Raw genomic sequence first — 21229 nt, 5'->3', positions numbered from 1 at the left:
CAACAATGTTTGATCTAAACGTATTAAGATGATGGGAGGTTCTAACTCTTATGATTTGGCAGTTTCACCACAGGTGGACTAGAATCTCCAACCAAGGGGCTTCCTTGACATGCTTAAGTGTGGAAATGGGTATTTCAAATACTGCAGTTTCCATCGTGTGAGGCTTCCCCATCTATTTAGCATTATTAAGGAGTCACGCTTTCATCAAACAGAAAATATGCAAATATCTGTCAGTTCTTACGCTTTCATGTTTATATTAGAAGGCATTAAATCAATCATATTGCAGAAGAAAATCTGATAAGCACCTTCTGGAAATCTGCATAATGTTCTCTGATTAATAAAGGATGAATGCTGTCCAACTGGGCTTCATGACAAATTCATAAGGAGAAAAACCAGTGGAAATAGAACCTGGAAAAGGAAGTCTCAGCACAGACCTTGACTTTCACGGGAAATGCTTTTACTGTTTTCCTGATGTGGGCTGGTGGTGTTGTTATTGTTAGGTATGAAATGGAAAGCAACATCACTTGGCTAAGGCTTTCTGGGAGTGTTGTCACCTGACGGAGTTGCCTGCTTAGAATCGGCAAAGCGATGGGAGTTCTCAAGCACGGACAGAACCAGGAAAGGCTGCTCCAAAGTTGACTTTTTTATGTGGGTCCTTCCACTTTCCAGGCCTTCCCAGTCAACTGTAGAGTCTCCGAAGTAGAGACAGGGGCAATAAAGTAGGGCCACCACCGCACCAAGGAACAGAGAAACAGAGGGATTCAGAAAGATTCCAGCTAGTTTACGCCAAGGCGAGAGGTTAACACAACAACAAAAAAGGATAAAAGTGGGGAAGGGGTTGGTAAATCAAAAGGAAGAGAGAAGACTTTTTTTTCTGGAAGGAATTAAAATCATGGCATCATGGCAATGGCTAACTTAATTAAAAAGAAAAACATATGCAAAGAATGAGAAAAATCTACCGAGCTGCAGAAACAAAATGCTGTCCCTAATTGAATTTAACAATAGTACAACGCAAGATTCAAACGTAAGCGAGAAAATGATAAAAAGGAAAGCAGAATAAAAGGAAAGTATTTATGACTTTTATTATCTATACAACTGAATTTTTTTCTTAAATAACAAGCACAAATGGAGAACTGAAGTAAGAGGAGAAACATATTTTAATAATTATCTTCATGAAATTGCAAAGGCTGAAAGAAAGTTAGATTTTGACACATCCAAACCCATGTGGTATCTCTCTACTCCTCGCCACGTCATCCATCAACTGCATCACAAGCACTCTCTCCCCTCAGCCATTACCTGCCGGAGGTTGCGTGTCACTTTGACATCGTGCCAGGCGTTGTCGTTGAATTTTCCATTCACTGGCTCCACAATGGCCTCAAAGGCCCCGGAGCCCAGGTTAATGACCAAGGAGACCGCGCCATCCTTCAGAGCCAGGTTGACGTAGTCAGCTGACTTGCCCGTGTGCAGGATGAGCCCGTTCCGCTGCCAGGTCTTAAAGGAGAGGGTGATTTCATCACTGCTGCTCTGGATCGGGTTCTGAGACAGGTCGTAGCACAGGTACTCCGAGCCTCGGAAAGTGGCCACATTCTCCTCTCGAGCTGCAGGGAAAGGAAGGGGAAAGCAGTCAACATTTGCTTGCATGGCACGGGCCAGGTCTGTGCAAATACCAAAGAGAACACACACGCAGGACACTGCCCCTGCCAGGGACCTGACATCGGCACAATACTCCCTCCAACTCTTCCACAAGACCTGTATCTAAGTACCAGGGAAACTAGCAGAGAAGGCAACTGTGGAGACAACACACAAGGGTAGAAGACCAACACGATGGTGCAGGAAAGCTTGCTGCCTTTCCTTTCAATTTCCTCAGAAAAAAAAAAAAAAAAAAACTAAAGGAGAATTTCATGCAAAATGGTAAAGTGAGGCTTATGTTGCCTTTGCATCAATATTAGCTTTTACATGCTTGTAGAAGAGCTGGTTTAAAATGGATAAGTAACTGCTCTGACAAAGGGTTCTTTAGCTCTAGGTACCTTTTATTGACCAATAACTAAAAATCAATTACCCTGAAAGATTTGACTCTAATTTCCATCCATTAATAACCCAGCTAAATTTGGTTTCCATGGTAGAGTCCTGAGCCCAGTGGAACATCACTGGGTTTTTAAATAGCAGGCTGGACCTGGGGAAATGATACAGCAGAGAAGGAAAGAAGGAGAATGAAATGCAGTCATATGCTTTGATAAGACAGCAACACCTCCCCTAGAGGAGGGACCTCTGTCCTAGGGGTCTGCAGTTTCAGGTGGTCGGATGCAACCATCCTGTGAAACCTCTCTTTCCAGAGTCCTAAGGGTCTGCAGAGCCAACACAGCCTATTCCACTGGAACCTGTACTCGCTTTCAAGAACATAGTCTAGACACTGGGGTCCTGTAGTATCGAACCCAAAGAGCCCCAAGCCTGTTCCCAGGGTGTAGACCTCTTCTCTGGATCCATTTTCCAAAGGCAAATCACACTGTTGGTGATGTGCATATCTCACAGTCGGAGGGCTGGCCATGGGGGACTGTTTGCACAGGTCTGGACAGAGCTTGGTCATGTGGATCCAGACATCTCTGTGCATTTATACCAGACACCTGCTGATACAGGACGGAGCTCAAGGTGGGCAGAGAAGGGGGAAAGGCCACAGGCTAAAGACCAGAGGGACTGGCTCTCCCTGTGTTGGCGCTTCCCAAAGCAGAACTCCTAGGCATCCAAAAATTCTAAAGGTAAATCTGACTTAACCAGGTAGTTTCAAAGGTCTTATTTTTCAAGGTAAGTGGATAGAATGTACTTGATTTAGTTATGCATTAGCCTGATTTATCAGTTAGACGCACAGTGTGTGTTCCTCCATCTGACCTCCTGCCAGGCAGCCTCACTCTGAGTGGCTGGCTTCACATCAGGCCTGGTCAAAAGCTATCAAAAGCACCTCCTCAATGAAAGGAAATGGGCAGCAACACAACTTTAGACATGCAGTTTCCCTTTAAAGAGGGGTGGGCTACAACGTCAGGAGGAGGCAACTCTAGTTTCCCTTCCAGACCTACACTTCAGCCTTATTAACCAAAGCCAGTGTACCTTAACTCAGATCCTTATCAACCATCATAGCCCTCGGTAAGTTCCCTAAGTAAAATCAGCAAAATATATTTTCCTCTTGAGGTAAGGGAGTCACTCTTATAATGTGAAAAGATGACCACCTGGGAGATACTATTAAATTCATCATAGCATCACAATGTCATTAAAACATGAACCTCAACTTCACAGTCCAGAAGTCCAGTTAAAGAAGAGGCTAAGTGAGCCCTGTGTATTCCGGAGGGACTCAAGGATGTGGATACAGCTGCACATTTCTTTTTGCACACACACTGGCACACGCAAAAGGGACCTGTCCACCACACAGACAAGTAGCAAGTACTGCTCAGCACATAACCCATGCTGGGTGCATTTTACCAAAAACAGCCCCCCACAAAACATGGAGTGGAAATTTGGCACCATCTGTATGTCTGAAATAGTTCCACCCAATCCCCTAATGCCCTATGTTCATGATCTCACATGTCTGAAGAAATGGTTTTGTTAAAGTTCAACTGGATAAGCACTTGTTTCGTAGACTGGAGGTGACCCGGATTTAGAGCAGAAAATGACAAATCAAATGCAGTTATCGCCACTAAGCTCTTTTCCTAACAATGCAAATGTACAGAGCCGGCTACTAGGCCTGTCCTTGGCACTGCACATGGTATGTTAATGGGTGTCTTCTATAAACAGGGAAGTTACACCTTGTGTGCCCACTGAACTGAGATAAATGAGCAAGGAAAGGAGTGCCTCTTAAGAGAAGTCTCAATTAATCATAGAGTCGCCTCCAAAGGGGGAAGGTCTGACACAGAATAGCAAGGAACCAGGATATTATTTAATGTGCTATGTGGTGCTTAATATTTTACATATAAATAGGCCAAGGAGTCTGTCAAAATAAAAAAAAATTAAAGCTATGAGAGATTTTCAGAGATTACCTGATTTAACACCCTTATTTAATTAAGGAAGAAACTGATGACTAGGAATAAGTAAGTTGCCTAAGACCAGAGAGCAGTCCTACTCTGCACTCCCAGTGCCTCTGGACTTTTCTCTCCATGTCCGTTACCCTTCCCTTTGCTGATCGCTCTGGACATACCACATGCTCTAAGGGCATGAAAGATTCCACTGAGCCATGTTCTGACTTCCACACCATCCCAAACCTTGAATAAATTAAGCCAGAGACCCCCTCCTCCTACTCCATGTAAATCACACTTACTCACCAAAAGAAATGTTTTCCTTTCCTCCTTTGAATCTCGGTGTGTTTAAAATAAAAGGACTGGTTTTATGTGGAAGGTCATAGGAGAAAAATGACATCATTAAGAAAAGAGGCTGTCCCAGTAAATAAATGAGAAATAAAACCAATGTGAGTGAAAAAGTCTATGGAAATCACATGCATATTTATGCCAATACCCATGCACATCCATCAAGGAAGAAGTTATGTAGCCTTGAGAGTGCATTCCTTTGCAAATACCTAATGAAAACCGCCAAAACAGTTCACAACCTTCCCAATCTCTTCATTCAATGATGAATTTTCCCTGGAAGGAGAAGGCTACCAAGAGCAGCATCACCCCAGATGCTGGGTATCTCCTTCGCATGTCAACAAACAACAGACTGCTGAAAGCTCCTTGCTAAATAACATTCTAGATAAGCAAAATCATATCATTTCTAATTCATGGACTACTTTCCTCCTGATTGTTACCAGGAGGAAAGGCACTGGCAGTGCATGATCCAATCTTTAAAAGAGCAAATAAGGGGCCTGCAAGGAGAAAGAGTGAGGACCTTGAAGAAACTGCTCCTTTATATATTCTCACGACTGACATTTTCTTCCCAAGATCCCAATCGGTCTTAATTTCCTTCCAGTAGCTAAAGCTCAAGCATTTTCTTATCACCTTGAAAACCATACTAAGTTGACAGAGACCATAACTAAAGGGTGCAAAACCAAAGAGTGACAAACACATTTCTAAGCCTATTCAATTCTCCAAACTCTCCATTAGAAAAATGTAATACTGCCCCAAATCTGTTTTCTATACTGAGTGTTTACACTGAGAAGGAGGCTGAAGAGACAACGCAGTCACCTTGTATGTATTCAAGCTAAATAGGTGGAGAAAATGCATGCAGGGGATTATGTAACACAGTACACAATAGCTGAACATAAAGCTACAGCCTGGCAAGAGGGCAGGCACTGACATGGCTAATGGACTGTTCCGACTCATTTAGACAATCAATCACATGAGTGTTAAAATAAAAACGTTACTCTCACTGCATGAAAAGCAGAGCTCAACTCTGTATGACAACAAATCGTTTACCCATTATTTGTAAGTGTCCAATTGATTAAACACTAGATGCAACCCAGATAAGCACGACTTGATAATTAGAATCAGTTTGTGTAAGATATATAAGCACTGATCTTTCAAATGGCTTGTTAATCCAAGTACTGATAGATACATAGCATTAACAAGCATTTAGTCAATTCTATTTTCCACTCTCCCCCTAAAAAAATCCAGCTAGTGATTTATATAATAATAATTCTATTGCTCTGAGAAATTCCAAAGTACTCTGTGTAATATGTTTTACTGGGCAACCTAAGAAGTATGAAGAAATGCATATCACTCTTGAATTGGTCCTGTGACTCCTAAGAGTTTGATGTCTCAGGCTGTGAGATCAAGAAATTTGCACCCTGTTCTGAAGGTTCTGAGGAACTATTGCGGAATTATACTGAGAGAGTGGAAGGTTTAGTTTGCTGCTGTTGTGGTCATTGTTTTAATATACGATTGTGCAACCTAACTTCTGTTGGATTGAAAGTGAACTGGAAAATAATGAGAGCTAAAAGCAGAGAACCCAGTTAAAAGATGAGAATACACTTGAACTACTTTTCAAACTGGAACTGGTTCGACCTGGATGTTGATATAACCAAGGGTGGTTTGCATTTCATTGGGCAAGAATGGAAGCAAAAATTCTTAGAAAAGACAACATAGGAAACTGAAAGGCAGAGATTCAGGAAAACCAGAGACCAGAGGAGGAAATCAAAACTTGGATACTCAAGATTCAATCGCAGCCATGGAAAACCAAGGGCCAGAGGTAAAAGCTGAGGACAAGGACACAGCATTAGTTGTGAAAGGGCTCAGGTGAGAACATGTCAGGAATGGGTAAAGTAGGATTCTAAGCCCATTTACAAACAGATAGTCACAGTTTTTAAAATATCATATATTTCAAATGCTTTCTTGTTATTTGTGTTCCCTCAACACCCTGTGAGGTCACCTTGCTACAATTATACTAATATAAGGAAGAGGAGGCAGTTTAGACAGATTATTCCAGGCTCCTGGAAGCACTGAGGCCAGTTCCAAAGGCTTAGTCCCCTGATTCTTAGTCCATTGCTTTTGCTACTGCATCACACAACCACCCCACCAGGAATTCATATTCTCAGAGGAGTTGCTGCCTAGGACCCTATATCTAATGTCCTGCAATTGCATAAAGTTCCATGGGGCTAAAGGAGACACCACTGACAAGACAGGTAAGAGCCCGCTCAGGCAGCAGCAGCCCAAGCGGGAGAGCAGGGAGCGGGGGTGGCTCTACTAGCATGTTGGAAAGAGTCAAATTGAGATCACACTCTTCACCCTCATCAGAGAGAGAGAGGTTCCAAAGTGGAATTTTTAGATACCACTTGGAAGAGCCTATTAAAGATATCTCTGGAATGGCTGTAACCCTTTGTCCTGAGCAGAACACCTGCTGTGCTCTAGAAAGGGAGCAGCAGCCAGCTTTGGTGAGGATGTGCCTCAGAACAGAGGCAGAACTGTTCTCATCTTTGAATCCTTTGTCTTTCAACTGGCCTCTGCAGCAGTGAGGTACTTTAGTCTGCACTAATGCAAAGATAACCCCGGCTGGCCATCCTGGCCTGGCTTCCTCTGGAGCTAATGAGGCACAGAAACACATGAGCTACTGCTGTCCTCCCTGCCACACAAAGAGATGTCCTGCGGCACTGGGGCTGGCCTGCTGACTCTCTTCCTCTGATTCATAAACTCCGGTGTTGCAACTACCATGAGAGGTCTCAGGTTCCCAAGCTGTGAACTAACATATCACTCAATTCTTCCCAAAGAAGCCCTGATGATGATGGAAGAAGCATGAGCGCAAGGCAGGGATGAGTACACAAATTAGAGATAAACTTTTTAAGAAGTGCACAATTCCACAACTGCTCTACTCATTCCTCCAGGGGTTGCACATTCCACTCAATTCTGAAAGTTGCCTTGAGCCAAAAACAATTCATGGAGTTTGTTGGCAAAGGAACATTAAGGCAAAGGTGAGTCTGTCCTTTCACAATTCTGTTTTCTTTCCATGCAACCTGCTGAGAATCCAACAGCCAGAACAACTTCTACCTCTAATGGCTTCTTACAGTTATGGGTAAGACATCCAAGTTAGCGTTTGGGCTGTGAGATCATCATATTTGCAAAAGTGAGGGCAAAGCTTCTTACTGGATGGAATTCTATTATACATCACCTAATGGCATTTCCTGCTAGAATTAGGGGAGGAACACACAGATTTGAGTATGAAAAGGAAAGGACTGCACAAGTGACTACACTCTCGCTTCTTCCCGTCCAATTTCCCCTACCATGTACTTTAGGGCCAAAGTATTTGCGTAGATCAAACTGCAGAGCCATCCCCCAAGGACAAATGATGAATCCTTTACCTGCCATATCCCATCATACAGATATTTCAAAAGCAGAGTGTACCAGCAGACACCAAATTGTGTCCTTACGAGCAATCCTGCACTACAAAAGAAAACACACAGGAAATCTGACCTCCTGAGGCCATTTCCAACCCTTATCCTCAGACTCTCTGTAGGAAAGATGCAGCAGAGAAATAAATGGACATTTCCACGATGCCTGGGTCACTCACTAGCCGGCAGATGCTTCTTGAAAGTGATGAGAAGGAAAATAGTAAATCAAGTTGTCACTTAGAAAATAAACAGCCAGCATCCTGGCGAGGGACGCTGCCTCAAGTCCACAAAAGAATGGCCTGAAAATCAAGCTTCGCTGAACGCTAGAAAGCTAATGGCATCCTAAAGACTACATTGTTCTCAATTGCATTACAATAAAACTTAAACTTTCTGTTTATTCATTTAAGGAATAAGTATTTGCAGGTGCCTATGGGCATATACCACCAGGGGATACGCCCAGTGTTGAATCACTTGAGCCACACCTGTGAGTAGGAATAATTAGCTGACATTTTACTATAGGAGAGAAATTGTAAAACTAAAAAACTCGAATGCCTACTAAGTGCCAGACCCTGATATGGGCTCATATTAAACAGGGTACCCTCCTGTAGCCCAGAGTATAGTAGCACTATGGACCTGATGACATGGGATATAATGCTAAGGCTTTGAACCTGAAAAACCTGGGTTTGACAGCCAGTTTGGGAACTTACCTAATCCTATGTAACCTTAGCTTATTACTTTTCTAATTCCTAGATACCTAATCTATAGAATGAGAATAATCGTAGTATATGTTTCATAGATTCACTGTGAGACATGAATCAAATCAGGTTCCTGAGCCAGTTTCCACCATAGACATGTTAGCTATTGCTGTTGTTCAGAATACACCCATAAAAAAGTAATTACAAATGCAGCAAATGTTTAATAGGTGATAAAAGCACAGAGAAGAAGGAATAGGCTTTGGGTGTGTTTTACCTGGAGCAGAGTTGCTCTACTGCAAAGGTGGTTTTGGGGGGAGGGTCGGGGGTAGTAATGAAGTAATGAACTTGGCTGCCTCTCACGTGTCTGCCTCCAAATCAGTTACCTTTGGCAAGTTCCACCAGGATTCAGACCATATGGAGCCCATCCAAGTATTAAAACCAAAACAAGTTTTCTCTGTTTACAGCCTTGCCTGATCTCTATTGAAAGGAGGGACTTGGCAAACATGAGGGTTTAAAACCACCAAGCAGCCAGTGGAGACTTTCTCCATGAGCTGATCATAAGGAATGAAAATGGAGTTGGAAAGAGATGACTTGGTCACTTGAATGTCAGTGTCATTTAATGCAGCAGTCGTGTTCCAGTTTAAATGATTTTTCATGCGGCATACAGGGTCTGGCCAGGGCAGAAAGGGGTGGCCTCTCAAGGGTGGAGTTGAGCTGAAATGATTCTACCCCACAGCAGTCACTGAGGGGGGATGAAGGCGGCAAAGACGCTGTGATTGGCGAGGCTCTTAAGGACCCAGAGGTGTGTACAGACCCCATCCTGCTCACCGCACACGCCATGGGCATCAATATCTACAGGAGGGCCAGGATGTCAATCTGAAGCCAGGTTCCGAAGACCCAGGGTGAGTGCCTGGAGTGCTCTGCAACCCCAGCCCCTGCCCACTCCCTGTCAGGCTGTTCGAGATGAATGTGGGCTCCCTCAAGAAGCTGGAGGAGCTGAACCCCAAGATCTGAGAATACTGGTGACTGCTGTGGAAACACAGTATTTGGCACCACAACTGGCTGAGCAAGAACCAGAAGTTCTAGCAGGGGAGGAACCAGAGCACCAGGATCCTCCAAGGACCTGAGGAGACAGAAAGTGTGGGGGAGGGAGTACATTGCCCTCCCCAATCCCCCAACCTTTTATTTTGTGGAAAAGATGGACTTTTCCAAGAACAGAGACCTCCCTCTCACTGGGGTTTCTGGGTGGTCCCCAGAGTGAGGCTGAATTGGGGCCCTGGGGACCAATAAAGACTTCCTGGGGCAATTGTTGGCAGGCCCCAGATGGTGCTGGATGTTGTCTCACATCGGGCCAGGAGGGACATGGGGCAGGCAGTGGGGAGGGAGGGAGGTACTTCAGACCCAGTGGTTCCATGGCCTGGCCTCCGCTCCCAGTGGTCGACCCAGCTTCTACAGGTTCATCATCACCTCCAAGCCTCACTGGGCTTCTCACCCTAACTCCTGCAATTCCTAGCATTGCCTAAGAGGCCCCAACTCCCATCCTTGTGGTAGAGATAGACGGTTCTAGCTAAGCCTCTCTGCATTGCAATGGACTCATACCTGAGCCAAGTCATCTGGAGCAGAATAGTCTTTGTGAGCTTCAGGAACTGAAATGTCCAGGGAGAGTTCGGGACTTCAGGCACAGCTGGATCAAGTGCTTCAGTATTCAGCTATGTGGCTCTCTCCATTTCTGGAGATCTTCAACTCCAGTGAGTAGCTGGAGCTCCTGGCTGACACCCCCTACCATCTCAGCAAGCCCAGACAGAAGAAAGGGACTTCTCTTTCCTTCCTGCCAAGGTCACAGGATTATTTGCATTGGACAATCATTTGATCTGAGGAAGCTGGGCCTACTGATCATCCTCCTATCCACCCCCATTGGTGCCCACCAGATTGGAGGTAGCTAGAGGACACACCGTGTGCGCACATGGTGCCAGGGCCCGCCCCAGTGCTACAGCCATGCCCTTTCCCAGGTAGGTACCTGTGTTGAAGTACCTGGGTAACGGCCTGGGGGGGTGGAGAAGGGCAGGGTCCCTGCAGCTAATTCTGTCTAGTCCCAGGAAAATGAGAGCCCTCATCCTCTTAGGAGGACTCTGCCAGGCAGATTACTGCACAACTGCCCTCCCTGGTGGCCTGCTGTAGGTAGGCCATTTGTTCCAAACTTCTCGTGGTTCCCCAGGGCTCTTGGGATAAAATCCAAAGTTGGTATAGCCTAAGGCCTCCTTACTTCCTCCTACGCACAAGGCATGGTGCTGCCCTAGGGCCTTTGCACGTGCTGTGCCCTCTACCTGGGTTGCTCTTCCCCCAGATGTATCTATGGCTCCCTCTTTCACTTCCAAGTCTCTGCTCTGACGTCAACTCCAGAGGCCTCCCCTGACTACCCTATTAAATTGTAACCCTTCCACATAAAAAAAAAAAAATTTTAAAAAGGAATATTTTTAAATTTAAAATACGAGCCCTGGGTGTTAGGGAAGGCTCCATACCATGGGTCGAACTTAAGCTGAGTCTTGAAGTATAAGTAAGAGTTCACCATTCAAAAGGAGTGATGAAGTTCTAGTTATTTAAAAGAAACAATGTATTCACAAAACAGAAACAGACTCAAAGATTTCAGAACTAAATTTATGGTTACCAAAGGGGAAATGCTGTCAGAGGGCTAAATTGGGAGTTTGGGATTGGCATACACACACTACTATATACAAAACAGATGAGTAACAAAGACCTACTATAGAGCACAGGGAAATCTATTCAATACTCTGTGATAGCATATATGGGGGGAAAAATCTGTAAAAGAATATATATATATTCTTCTGATTCACTTTGCTGTACACCTGAAACTAACACAACATTGTAAGTCAACTATACCCTGATAAAATTTATTTTTTTTAAAAAAAAAAGAAAGAATATCTTTACTGGTGTGATCACTGGAAAAGTACTTGGGGTCCAGGAGATGGTGAGAAGTTCAATGTGGCTACAGTAGCAGGTATGTGAGGTTCAAGATTCAGGTTGGGGCCCTATGTGTCATATTCTTGGGGCACCAGGGATGGAGAACCAGCAGAGGAGAACCTCAGCTCGTGAGGGGCACAGTTATACTTGTGTTGTATCAGAGGGTTCTGGGGGTGGACAAATGGCTAGAGAGGTGAAGAGGAATCTAGAAGGCATCTCCAAGGTCGCCTGGATATTGCTAAGAAACAGCGGTCTGAGGCAACTATGCAGCATCTATTTGCTTGCCCACTTATGATAATGTATGTAATATGCTGTACACTTTATTTCCCATAACCACCAGATCAATGGGAGTCAAACTTCTTTCAGTCATAATTATGCTACTTTTACTACCAGCTTCTCATTATAATTGTGGGTCAATCAATAATTGAACACAAATGGTGTACTGTATCTTTCAGAGGGAACCCCATTTCCCTGTCCCCATGACTTCATGAAGCGTTTCCTCCCCACTCTCCAGAAGGGAGTTGTTTGGAGTTGTTCTCTCCCTTATTCATTCACTTCCTCCAATGAGAGAAGTGATTCATCTGTTCTGGTGATGGAATGAGGGTCTGACACCCACAGGCCTACAGTTCTTAATTAGGTGGCCACTATTTCCATATGACTTGTCCCTCTTTCAGCTCTGCCATCCTACAAGGATTGTGAATTCTCCTCTAGGCTCCCCCATGTAGTGAAACCATTTGGAGTAAACACTGCTCCCACATAGGAAGGCCTATGGTTTTCTAACTCCCCTGCATATGGCTGAGTGGCTGAGTTTAATTCAGGGGTGAAATTATAAGGAAGCCCAGTAGGACTGCAGATCAAAGCCACATTATCTAATCCAGCTCTAACAGCAGTAGAAGTGAAGTTGGGCTCCTTGACCTGACTCAAGTTTGGCTCAGTTTGACTCTTGCGTCTGTTCCTCCATTAATTCATAACATGATCGTTGTCAGTTGTCACGTCAACCAGTCCTCGGACTGCTTTCACTCTGACTGAGAATATATGGAACGACATGAGGTCAATGGTAAGTACATATACCAAGTATACCAATCATTTTAAAGATAGCTCTGTGCCACGGTGTTACAAAGATATATTTCTTGAAGTTACACCAAAAATATTGGTGATTAGAATTGTGAAAATTTAACCAAGGCCACCTTCCTGAAGACACATTTTAGATGGAGTTTTGATGTTTTTGAATAAAAAATTGTAGGAAATTAGAGTTCTCCCATGGCGCAGCAGGTTAAGGATCCAATGTTGTCACTTCCATGGCTCAAGTCGCTGCTATGGAGCAGGTTCTATCCCAGACCTGGGAATTTTATATGCCTCAAGCATGGCCAAAAAAAAAAAAAAAAATCACACATCAACAAAACTATATATCCTTTCCTCCCTGGCCCAATCCAAAAAGAATAATCTGCATGGGTTTTTTTTTTCAACCAGCATCTTTTATCAAATTTACACAATAACTAAAGCAACTGTACTGGAGTACCAAATGCCTCACTGTGGGACTATATTCTACAGAGTTGAAGAGGGGAAAAAAAAATTACTAGGGACAGAGCAGGAGAAGAGAGGACAGAAGAGCGTAATTTTGATACAAACAAAATTAATGAAATATATCCACAGTGATCCTGAAGCAGAAAACAGATCACCTGAAATAATTTATTTTTATAGTGGCACATACACAGACCCTAACTGCTACCTAAATTAAATACTCATGCATACCAATCAGAAAGGAATATAAGTGTTATAAAAGGTCCACAGAATTTGGGGAAACTCAAATATATATTTAGAATCAATACATGGATTTTAAAACCCATATGGACTTTTTTTTTTGTCTTTTTAGGGTTCACCCATGGCTTATGGAGGTTCCCAGGCTAAAGGTCTAACGGGAGCTGTAGCCACTGGCCTACACCACAGTCACAGCAGCCATGTCTGCGACCTACACCACAGCTCACAGCAACACCAGATCCCTAACCCCTGAGCGAGGCCAGGGATCGAACTCATGTCCTCATGGATACTAGTCGGGTTCATTAACTGCTGAGCCACAACAGGAACTTCCCCATATGGACTTTAAAAAATTTATTTCTGTAAAATTTCTTTTCATCCAAGATGAAAACAAATAAAGACTCTCCATAACAAATCATCACTGTAGCATCAGAAGAAACCTTGGAAGATATTCTAATCTCCCTCCTGCTTCAACACATCTGCATCTAAATCACCTTGTAGGTGAAACTCTCCACCTTGAAGAATCCAGAGAAAACAACGTACTGTGGTGTTATGAGAAATCTTCTGCATACATTTCAGGAGTTCAAATGGTTCCTGGTCTCCCAAAAATAAAGAACATCTAGACTGCCAAGATTCTTTAGGGTGATCAACAGGGAAGTGGCAGGTGATGAAGATTTTTACCAAATACGTCCTTCGTTCAGCCCGGAATATAGAGAATAATGAATATAAACTTGGGTGGCCAATAAACTTTTCCCCCATTACTTTACACACACACACACACATAATGATTACTAATCACTATATATTACAGAGCTCTATCATGTGTAACAAGAATAGGAAAAGAATCTACCCATCAATTTTATGTAGTCTTTATTTCTGGGGAGAGAAGAAATGGAACCAAGAAGGTAGTCCAACAAGATTAAGTCTTTATAAAAGGTTATAAAGCAAAAGTGGCAAAGCATTAATATGTATTTAATATGGGTGATAATTAAGCCAATGTTTATAATTTCCTCTAGCATCAGGTCTATATTTTTTATGTTTGAAATATATCATTCATTTTTAAAAAGTTAAATCTCTGCAGATGATTTTGATAAAACACCTGATCACCAAATAAATCTTTAACAATTCTTTAGTTATTTTACATATAGATGTCAATGTCCTCAACCATATCTTGTAAGAAGCAATTTTTCACGCCTTTTCAAAATCTCCTGTGTACCCCAAAATGTGTTAAATAATGAACTGACAAATCCAGCTGAACTGATCACAGCAACTCTAAAGTCACCAATTCTCCTCCTGCACTCCTTCCTTCTGGAGGAGCCACTTCTCAGTATTTTGGCATCACAGAGCTCAGCCCGGCTTCTTGGGGGAAATGCTGACAGAAGTGAGAGAAGAGGGGGCACTGTGGTGTGTCACCATGTGATAGTTTCACAGCAAATGCTGAGAGTCGAAGAAGGCTGGCTGGAGTCTGGGGAATGTGACAGGTACATGTGCCCAAGACTCCCAGCAGTGGAATAAAATCCTCCTAGCTCTTTAAGAAGATCGGCACTGAGAAACCTGAATCCTGCCTGTCCTTAGCCTCCCTGGCAGCAGGCAGCCCAGTCCTCCTCTGTTAGCACGGGAGCTCTAACCTGCAAGACTAGACAGGGAGGCCGGTTAACAGGCCCTGGAGTCAAGGCCTGGACAAGATCAATAAGGCTTTTTATGACACAATGAAAACTTTCTATTTTGTTAAATGTGGCTAATCTACCACTTCTGCAGTACCCTTAAAGCTTTCAGGGCTGAGCACTAGAACTAAGGTGATTAAAATCCTGTTTGGAGACACAAACTGAGGAACTTTGCCAACGCAGAGGTACAAATCCTAGAAGCCTGGGCTGCATCTTCTTTTATGGTGAGATGTGTGTGTCTTTTTCTCCCACAGAAATAAATGTGGCAGTGAGGAGATGGGGGCTGATTCTGACAAAAATTAAAACTGCATGATGCCAGGGCCCTCAAAAAGGAACTGATGATGCCCAGGGACCAAAGGAATTAAACAAAAGGGTCTGAACCTGGGTGGGGGGGGGGGTGCAGGATGAGGATGGGTATGATGAAGGGGGTGGGGAAGGACAGCTCTCGAAAATGGAGGCAGACCAACAAATCGGTGCCCTAATTCAGGAAGCCTAAACAGAGGAGAAAAGCTTAAGTGATTGCAATCTAATTACAGAACTAAATAGAACTAGAATAAAGTGTTCATTTCATTTTCATCATTTCTTCATCTCAGAATATTAGCAGAATTTCTCAACAGGTAGAAGGGTTTTTTGGGTTTTTTTGTTTTGTTTTGTTTTAGCATAGTGTCAAAGGCATAGGGCATTAACATTTCTGGAACCTGTATTATGCTCTAGGCTTTAATATAGATAGGGTCCAAATAAACAAACACCATATGCACAGCATTTGATAAGAATTAAATAAGTGATTTGAGTTTGTTGAGCTGCTTTGGTGATTTGAGCTATAAGAACGGATAACCCTAACCACTAGAACCAATGTATTATTAATGGAAATAATTTATCCGTGTGTTTACATATCACCTGAAAGGAGAGCCTTTTTATTAGGATACTCGGTATGTTTCTTATTTAACTCTCACAAAAGCCCTATGAGGAGTTCCCACACAATGGGTAATGCTACAGCATAGTCTCTGCAGTAGCTCCAGTCACTGTGAGACTCGGGTTCCATCCCTGGCTCAGGACAGTGGGTTAAGGTGCCAATGTTGCCAATAGCTGCAGCTTGGCTTCGATCCCTAGCCCGGGTAATTTCCATATGCCCAGGTGCAGCCAAAAAAAAAAGAAAAAAAAGCCCTATGAAGTAAAGTTTTATTAGCCGCACTTCACAGATGATAAAACTGACACTCACAAGGCATGAAATATATGTGCAATACCACAGCTAGCAGAAGCAGATTCAAAATTTAAAACAAGGTCGGCCTCTACACACTATATGTTTTCCATGAAATCATGCTGCCTCCTATTAAGGGCTGGGTATCTTCTGCAAAGACCTCTGTCAATAGTATACCTGTGGGAGATGAACTATTAATTTGAGTATATGCACACACACACACACACACACACACACACACACTCACATTGCATGTCATATTTTCCAACCACTTTCACATACATCATCTAATTTTGTAAAGCACCCTTCTGTAGCTTTTATAGGAACCTCTATATGCTCAACAAGGGTAGATTTTCAGCAACCATTTGGATGTCTTAACCACATACTTCAGGATATGAATACAGCTCATTAGAACGATAGGGAAAACTGTAAGAATTCTATACATTTGCAACATTGCAAATACATAAATGCTAAAAAAATCCTTAATTACAAGAGCATAAAAAGGAAATCCCCTTCTGATGTATGTACTGAATCAAAAACGGCAACCCTCCTTCTAATTTCAGATGATTCACAAACCATTTACAGTGGCTGCATCAGTCCAGCAAGATCATTAAAGCTCCAGGGCTCAACAGGTGGACTCTGAGCTATGAGACCAGAGGGTACTCAAGGCTTGGGGAGGGGGGAATTATTTGACCTGTTATTAGAAAGAGCACACAAATCAGGAATTATAAGGCTCTCTAAAATAGAAAACCACATTGGTTTAGTTTTGTAGCTTGTGTAACCATCTATGATGGATATTTACAGTTCCCACCATGTGGATAAAACCAAAATCCTAACCATCTCCAGAAATTAAGTAATAGGTAAGATTTATCAATGGCATTGTTTATCTGTGGGTCATGATAAAATAAGAAATGATTTGGGTATGGTCACTCTGATATGAAGATGTCACACAGGTGATTCCAGACTTAAGAGGTTGATATCTGCACATTTTCACAAGTTGGTCAAGGCTTCTGACCACACTTTGCTGGTGAATGAATCCTAACAGAGGAAAGCAAGCAGACCTAGGGCATACAAAAACACCACCCAAGACTTAAGAAAACCTGCAGAACTGCTGGCTCATTCCTGCCAGATCTAGTGCCATCCCCATGCAGATATCAGCAAAGATACATCTGGATACAGTGGCAGCTAAAGTCTGAGACGAAGCTGACTGAATCTCGTTCCCTGCCTTAAAGGCCCAGAAACTTGATCTTATCTCTCTCCAGGAGTGGCTGTATCCTAAGAGATTGACTGTATCAACTAAAATCAACATGTGACTTCGGTAGACAGCAGAATGTTATCATCATGATTTACGAGGAAAAATTGCCATAAAAAAACAATCCTACAGTCCACAGACTTGTATTCAAACATCGGTTCCCAAAAAATGGTCTTAAAGTTTTCCCCAACCCATACCGCAATCAGGAAAATAAGAACAATGCTGCACATTTTAAAATAAATGTTAAATTTATGCAATATTCATGCAACAAACATTTACATAGGACCTACTCAATACCAATACTGTGCTTGGCCCTGGGAATGTACAACTTTCACTCTATTCCTTTCTCCTTCTGGAATTTTTCTTTTTCTTTCTTTCTTTCTTTCTTTTTTTTTTTTTTTTTTTTTTTTTTGGTCTTTTCAGGGCCACACTAGCAGCATATGGAGGTTCCCAGGCTAGGCGTCGAATCGGAGCTGTAGCTGCCGGCCTATGCAGCAGCCACAGCAATGCAGGATCCGAGCCGTGTCTGCAAATTACACTGCAGCTCACGACAATGCTGGATCCTCAACCCACTGATCAAGGCCAGGGATCGAACCTGCATCCTCATGGATGCTACTCAGATTTGTTTCTGCTGAGCCACAATGGGAACTCCTGGAATTTTCTGTCTTTTATAAAATGATGATGATGATGAAATTTTTTAATGCCACCAACTGGCAAAATAAAAAGTAGTCAATCCTATTTTGCTCCTTTCCTTTTCTGTAAAAAATGCTATCTGTCAGGAAATCCAAAAGTCTGAAAAACCCCTGAAGCAGAGAATCTTTTCTATGTGTGCTGTCAGTCAAATATTGGCCAAAACATAGCATTTTCCTGAAAAGGGGTTTACCAAGTACTTCAAATAAGGTACCCAACCATCCCAATTCACCTAGGACTGAGAAGTTGCCTGGGACATGGGACTTCCAGCACTAAAAGGGGAGCAATCCCTAGGAAACCAGGATGTTGGTGACTCTCTACAAGTCTCACATCAGAAGGTAAAGAAATAAGGCAGATCACATGTGGGAGGGATGGAAAATGGGCTCCTACGGTACAGCACAGGGAACTGTGTGTGACTGCATCACTTTGCTGCACAACAGAAATTGAAGAAGCACTGTAAATCAGCCATACTTTAATAAAAGTAAATAAATAAAAAAGAAAGAGATCAAATAAAAACTCTCAAGCAAACAAAAAAAAAAAGAGGCTTGAATTCGTTGGATGCTTCTCTTAGCTAATGAATGCTGAGCCATTTCAAACTTGACATTCTGGTTTTTGAAGAATGATCACGTTAACAATACAAGTAGGATATTCATTGCTATAGTACATTATATTTTAGAACTTGAAACTACAGTCATTATAAGAATAACCCGGACTTCCTTTGAGGATTCAAAAGGTTTGTTCAGATTTTATGGGACCTCAGAGCCACCTAGGTCATCATCAATTATCCTTGCACACCTCCCCAATAAACAGCTTTAGCTCCCCACTGTTTGAATTAGGAATCATGAATGTCTTCTGCATTATATGTAACTAATTAGGTTGTACTGAGTGATTTATGCAAACAGTAGCATTCCCATGGGGGTTACCAGGATAACTTCAGGAACAGGCATAACTTTACAAAAGCACAGCCTCTGGTGCATTCAGGTTTGTCCCTGAGGGCTGCTCATTCTTCCTTCCCCTCCCAGCTACCCCACTACCCACACCTCAACCAGCCAAGACCACTCGCCTGCTGGGGCTGTTGGAGCACCCCTCAAGGACACTAAAGAGAACTTTAAAAAAGAGCACTAGTATCCTGCTGTCCTCAAATGAAAAAGAAAAGTAAGAAGACATCATCAAAAAAAGAGAAAGAAGCTAGTACTTACTCTTCCTCTACTATGAGCCTGGCACAGTGAGCGTCCCTTTGCAAACATTGTTTTTTCAATCCTACCAGGACCTTAGAGAGTAGACAGGACTACGGTTTCACATACCAGAAAAGGTCCACAGTCCCTGAGCTGTGGGTGACCATAATGATGATAGTGGGTGATGCCAACTACTGTTTTCGAAGCTTACTGTGTGTCAGGGGCTTTAGCTCTGGATTATCATTATGCAGATGATATTTCATATAATCTTCACAAAAGCCCATTCAGGTATTATTACCTGCAGATTTCAAAGGGGGAAGCTAAGATCAGGGGCTCAAAGCTATCCAATTAGAGTAACAATTATCATCAGTGAAGGGATTTAGAATGAGGCTAGACTTGGATCTAACTCCAATCTCATTGATCCCTCTACTGCAACAAGAGTTAGGTTTGTATAGTATGGAGGTTTCTCAAAAAACTAAAAATAGAACTACCATATGACCCAGCAATTCCACTCCTGGGTAGATATCCAAAACAAAAAACAAAATCAGTAATTCAAAAAGATACATGTATTCCAATGTTCAAAGCAGCATTATTTATAATTGCCAAGATACAGGCAATGGATAAAGAATACACACACACACACACACACACACACACACGTTACATATATATGAATATCCCTCAGCCATAAAAAAGCATGAAATTTTGCCATTTGCAACAACTTATGGGTAGACTTGGAGAGCATTATGCTAAGTAAAATAATCATACTGTTTGACATCACATATGTAAGACCTAAAAAAATATAAGAAAATAATGAATATAAGAGAAAAGAAGCAGACTCACAGAGAGAACAAACTAGCAGTTACCAGTGGGAAAAAAGAAGGGGGGGTGGAAATATAGGTGTAGGGGATTAAGAGGTACAAACTACTAGGTATAAAATAAGTTTCAGGGATATACTGTACAACACAGGAATATAGCCACTATTTTATAATTACTATAAATGGAATATAACCCTTAAAAATTGTGAATCACTACACTATACACCCATAACATATACCATTATTATTAGCCATACTTGAATTCAGAAAAAAAAAGAGTTAGGTTTTATATAAAAGCCACTCTCCTGAGATCACGACTGAAGCGACCCACCCGAGTGATCTTCTAGGGTCTCCACAGTTGCCAGTCTGGAGAGTGACCCTCCTTGATGACCCTCTCAGGCTGGCTATGCTCAAGCCATTTTCCTTTTGATTTCTACAGCAAGAGAGACGACCTATCAATATAACCCGATTACACCTCCTTCATGGCCTGCATCATCTACCCAAACTCCTCATTGGATCCAATTATAACTCTGCTTGGCACCTGCAGGCGTCAGAGTTGATGGACCTGTGTCATCTGAAGCCTCTAAGTCACTCACTCACTAGATCATTTACTCATCCATTCAGCTACTGGTCATATGGTAGGTTGAGAATGAAAAAAGAAAAGTCCTATCAGATTTTAGCCTGTCACATTTCTACGGCAGGCTAAAGTGGAGAGCATCCTTCATTCTGAAGTGTGAACGGGCTTTGAAAGCACACAGAGAATTATGCAACCTGATGGTATTATCCTTATCACTTATTCTTTTTATCCACTCCAGGAGATGGCCACCGCTTCTTTAAAAGCTCTGTGATATTCCACCACGAACTTCCTGATGCACAGGCTAGACGGATGAATTCTAAGAATGATGACTCTGGGTTTACCTCAAGGCACCTAGGCAAAAAGGAATTAACAGGCTTTCCCATCCATGTCTGAAGAAATATATGCTTCTCCTTTCCACTTTGCAGCAGAGTTGGTTAGGTGAAATCTAGCTATTAGCAATGGCAGGTACTTAGAAAAATCACATTTTATACTTCTTTTTACAAGCCTAGCACAATTTAGTGTTTTTCTGAAGGAATTAGCAATAGAGCCAGGATCAAAGCCAGCTTTTCTGATTTTGATAGAAGAGAGTGAGCTGCAAAATAACTAGGGGTGGACACATGAACGTAACTGA

General features: G+C 42.5%; 1 protein-coding gene across 32 annotated transcripts in view; it reads right to left on the bottom strand.

The window, feature by feature from the left end:
- The window catches only part of NRXN3 (neurexin 3), a 1647030-nt gene that overhangs the window by 1170840 nt on the left and 454961 nt on the right, over positions 1–21229 (bottom strand). For all 32 annotated transcript variants that reach the window (XM_021099958.1, XM_021099974.1, XM_021099978.1 and 29 more), the window contains one exon: positions 1297–1598. In XM_021099958.1, the coding sequence (XP_020955617.1) occupies positions 1297–1598 (302 nt within the window). The remainder of the gene's footprint in view (positions 1–1296; positions 1599–21229) is intronic.

Source organism: Sus scrofa, chromosome 7, assembly GCF_000003025.6.
Source record: "Sus scrofa isolate TJ Tabasco breed Duroc chromosome 7, Sscrofa11.1, whole genome shotgun sequence".
Lineage (NCBI taxonomy): Eukaryota > Metazoa > Chordata > Mammalia > Artiodactyla > Suidae > Sus > Sus scrofa.
Note: the sequence above shows the minus strand (reverse complement) of the source record. Positions and strands in the feature narration are given on the sequence as shown.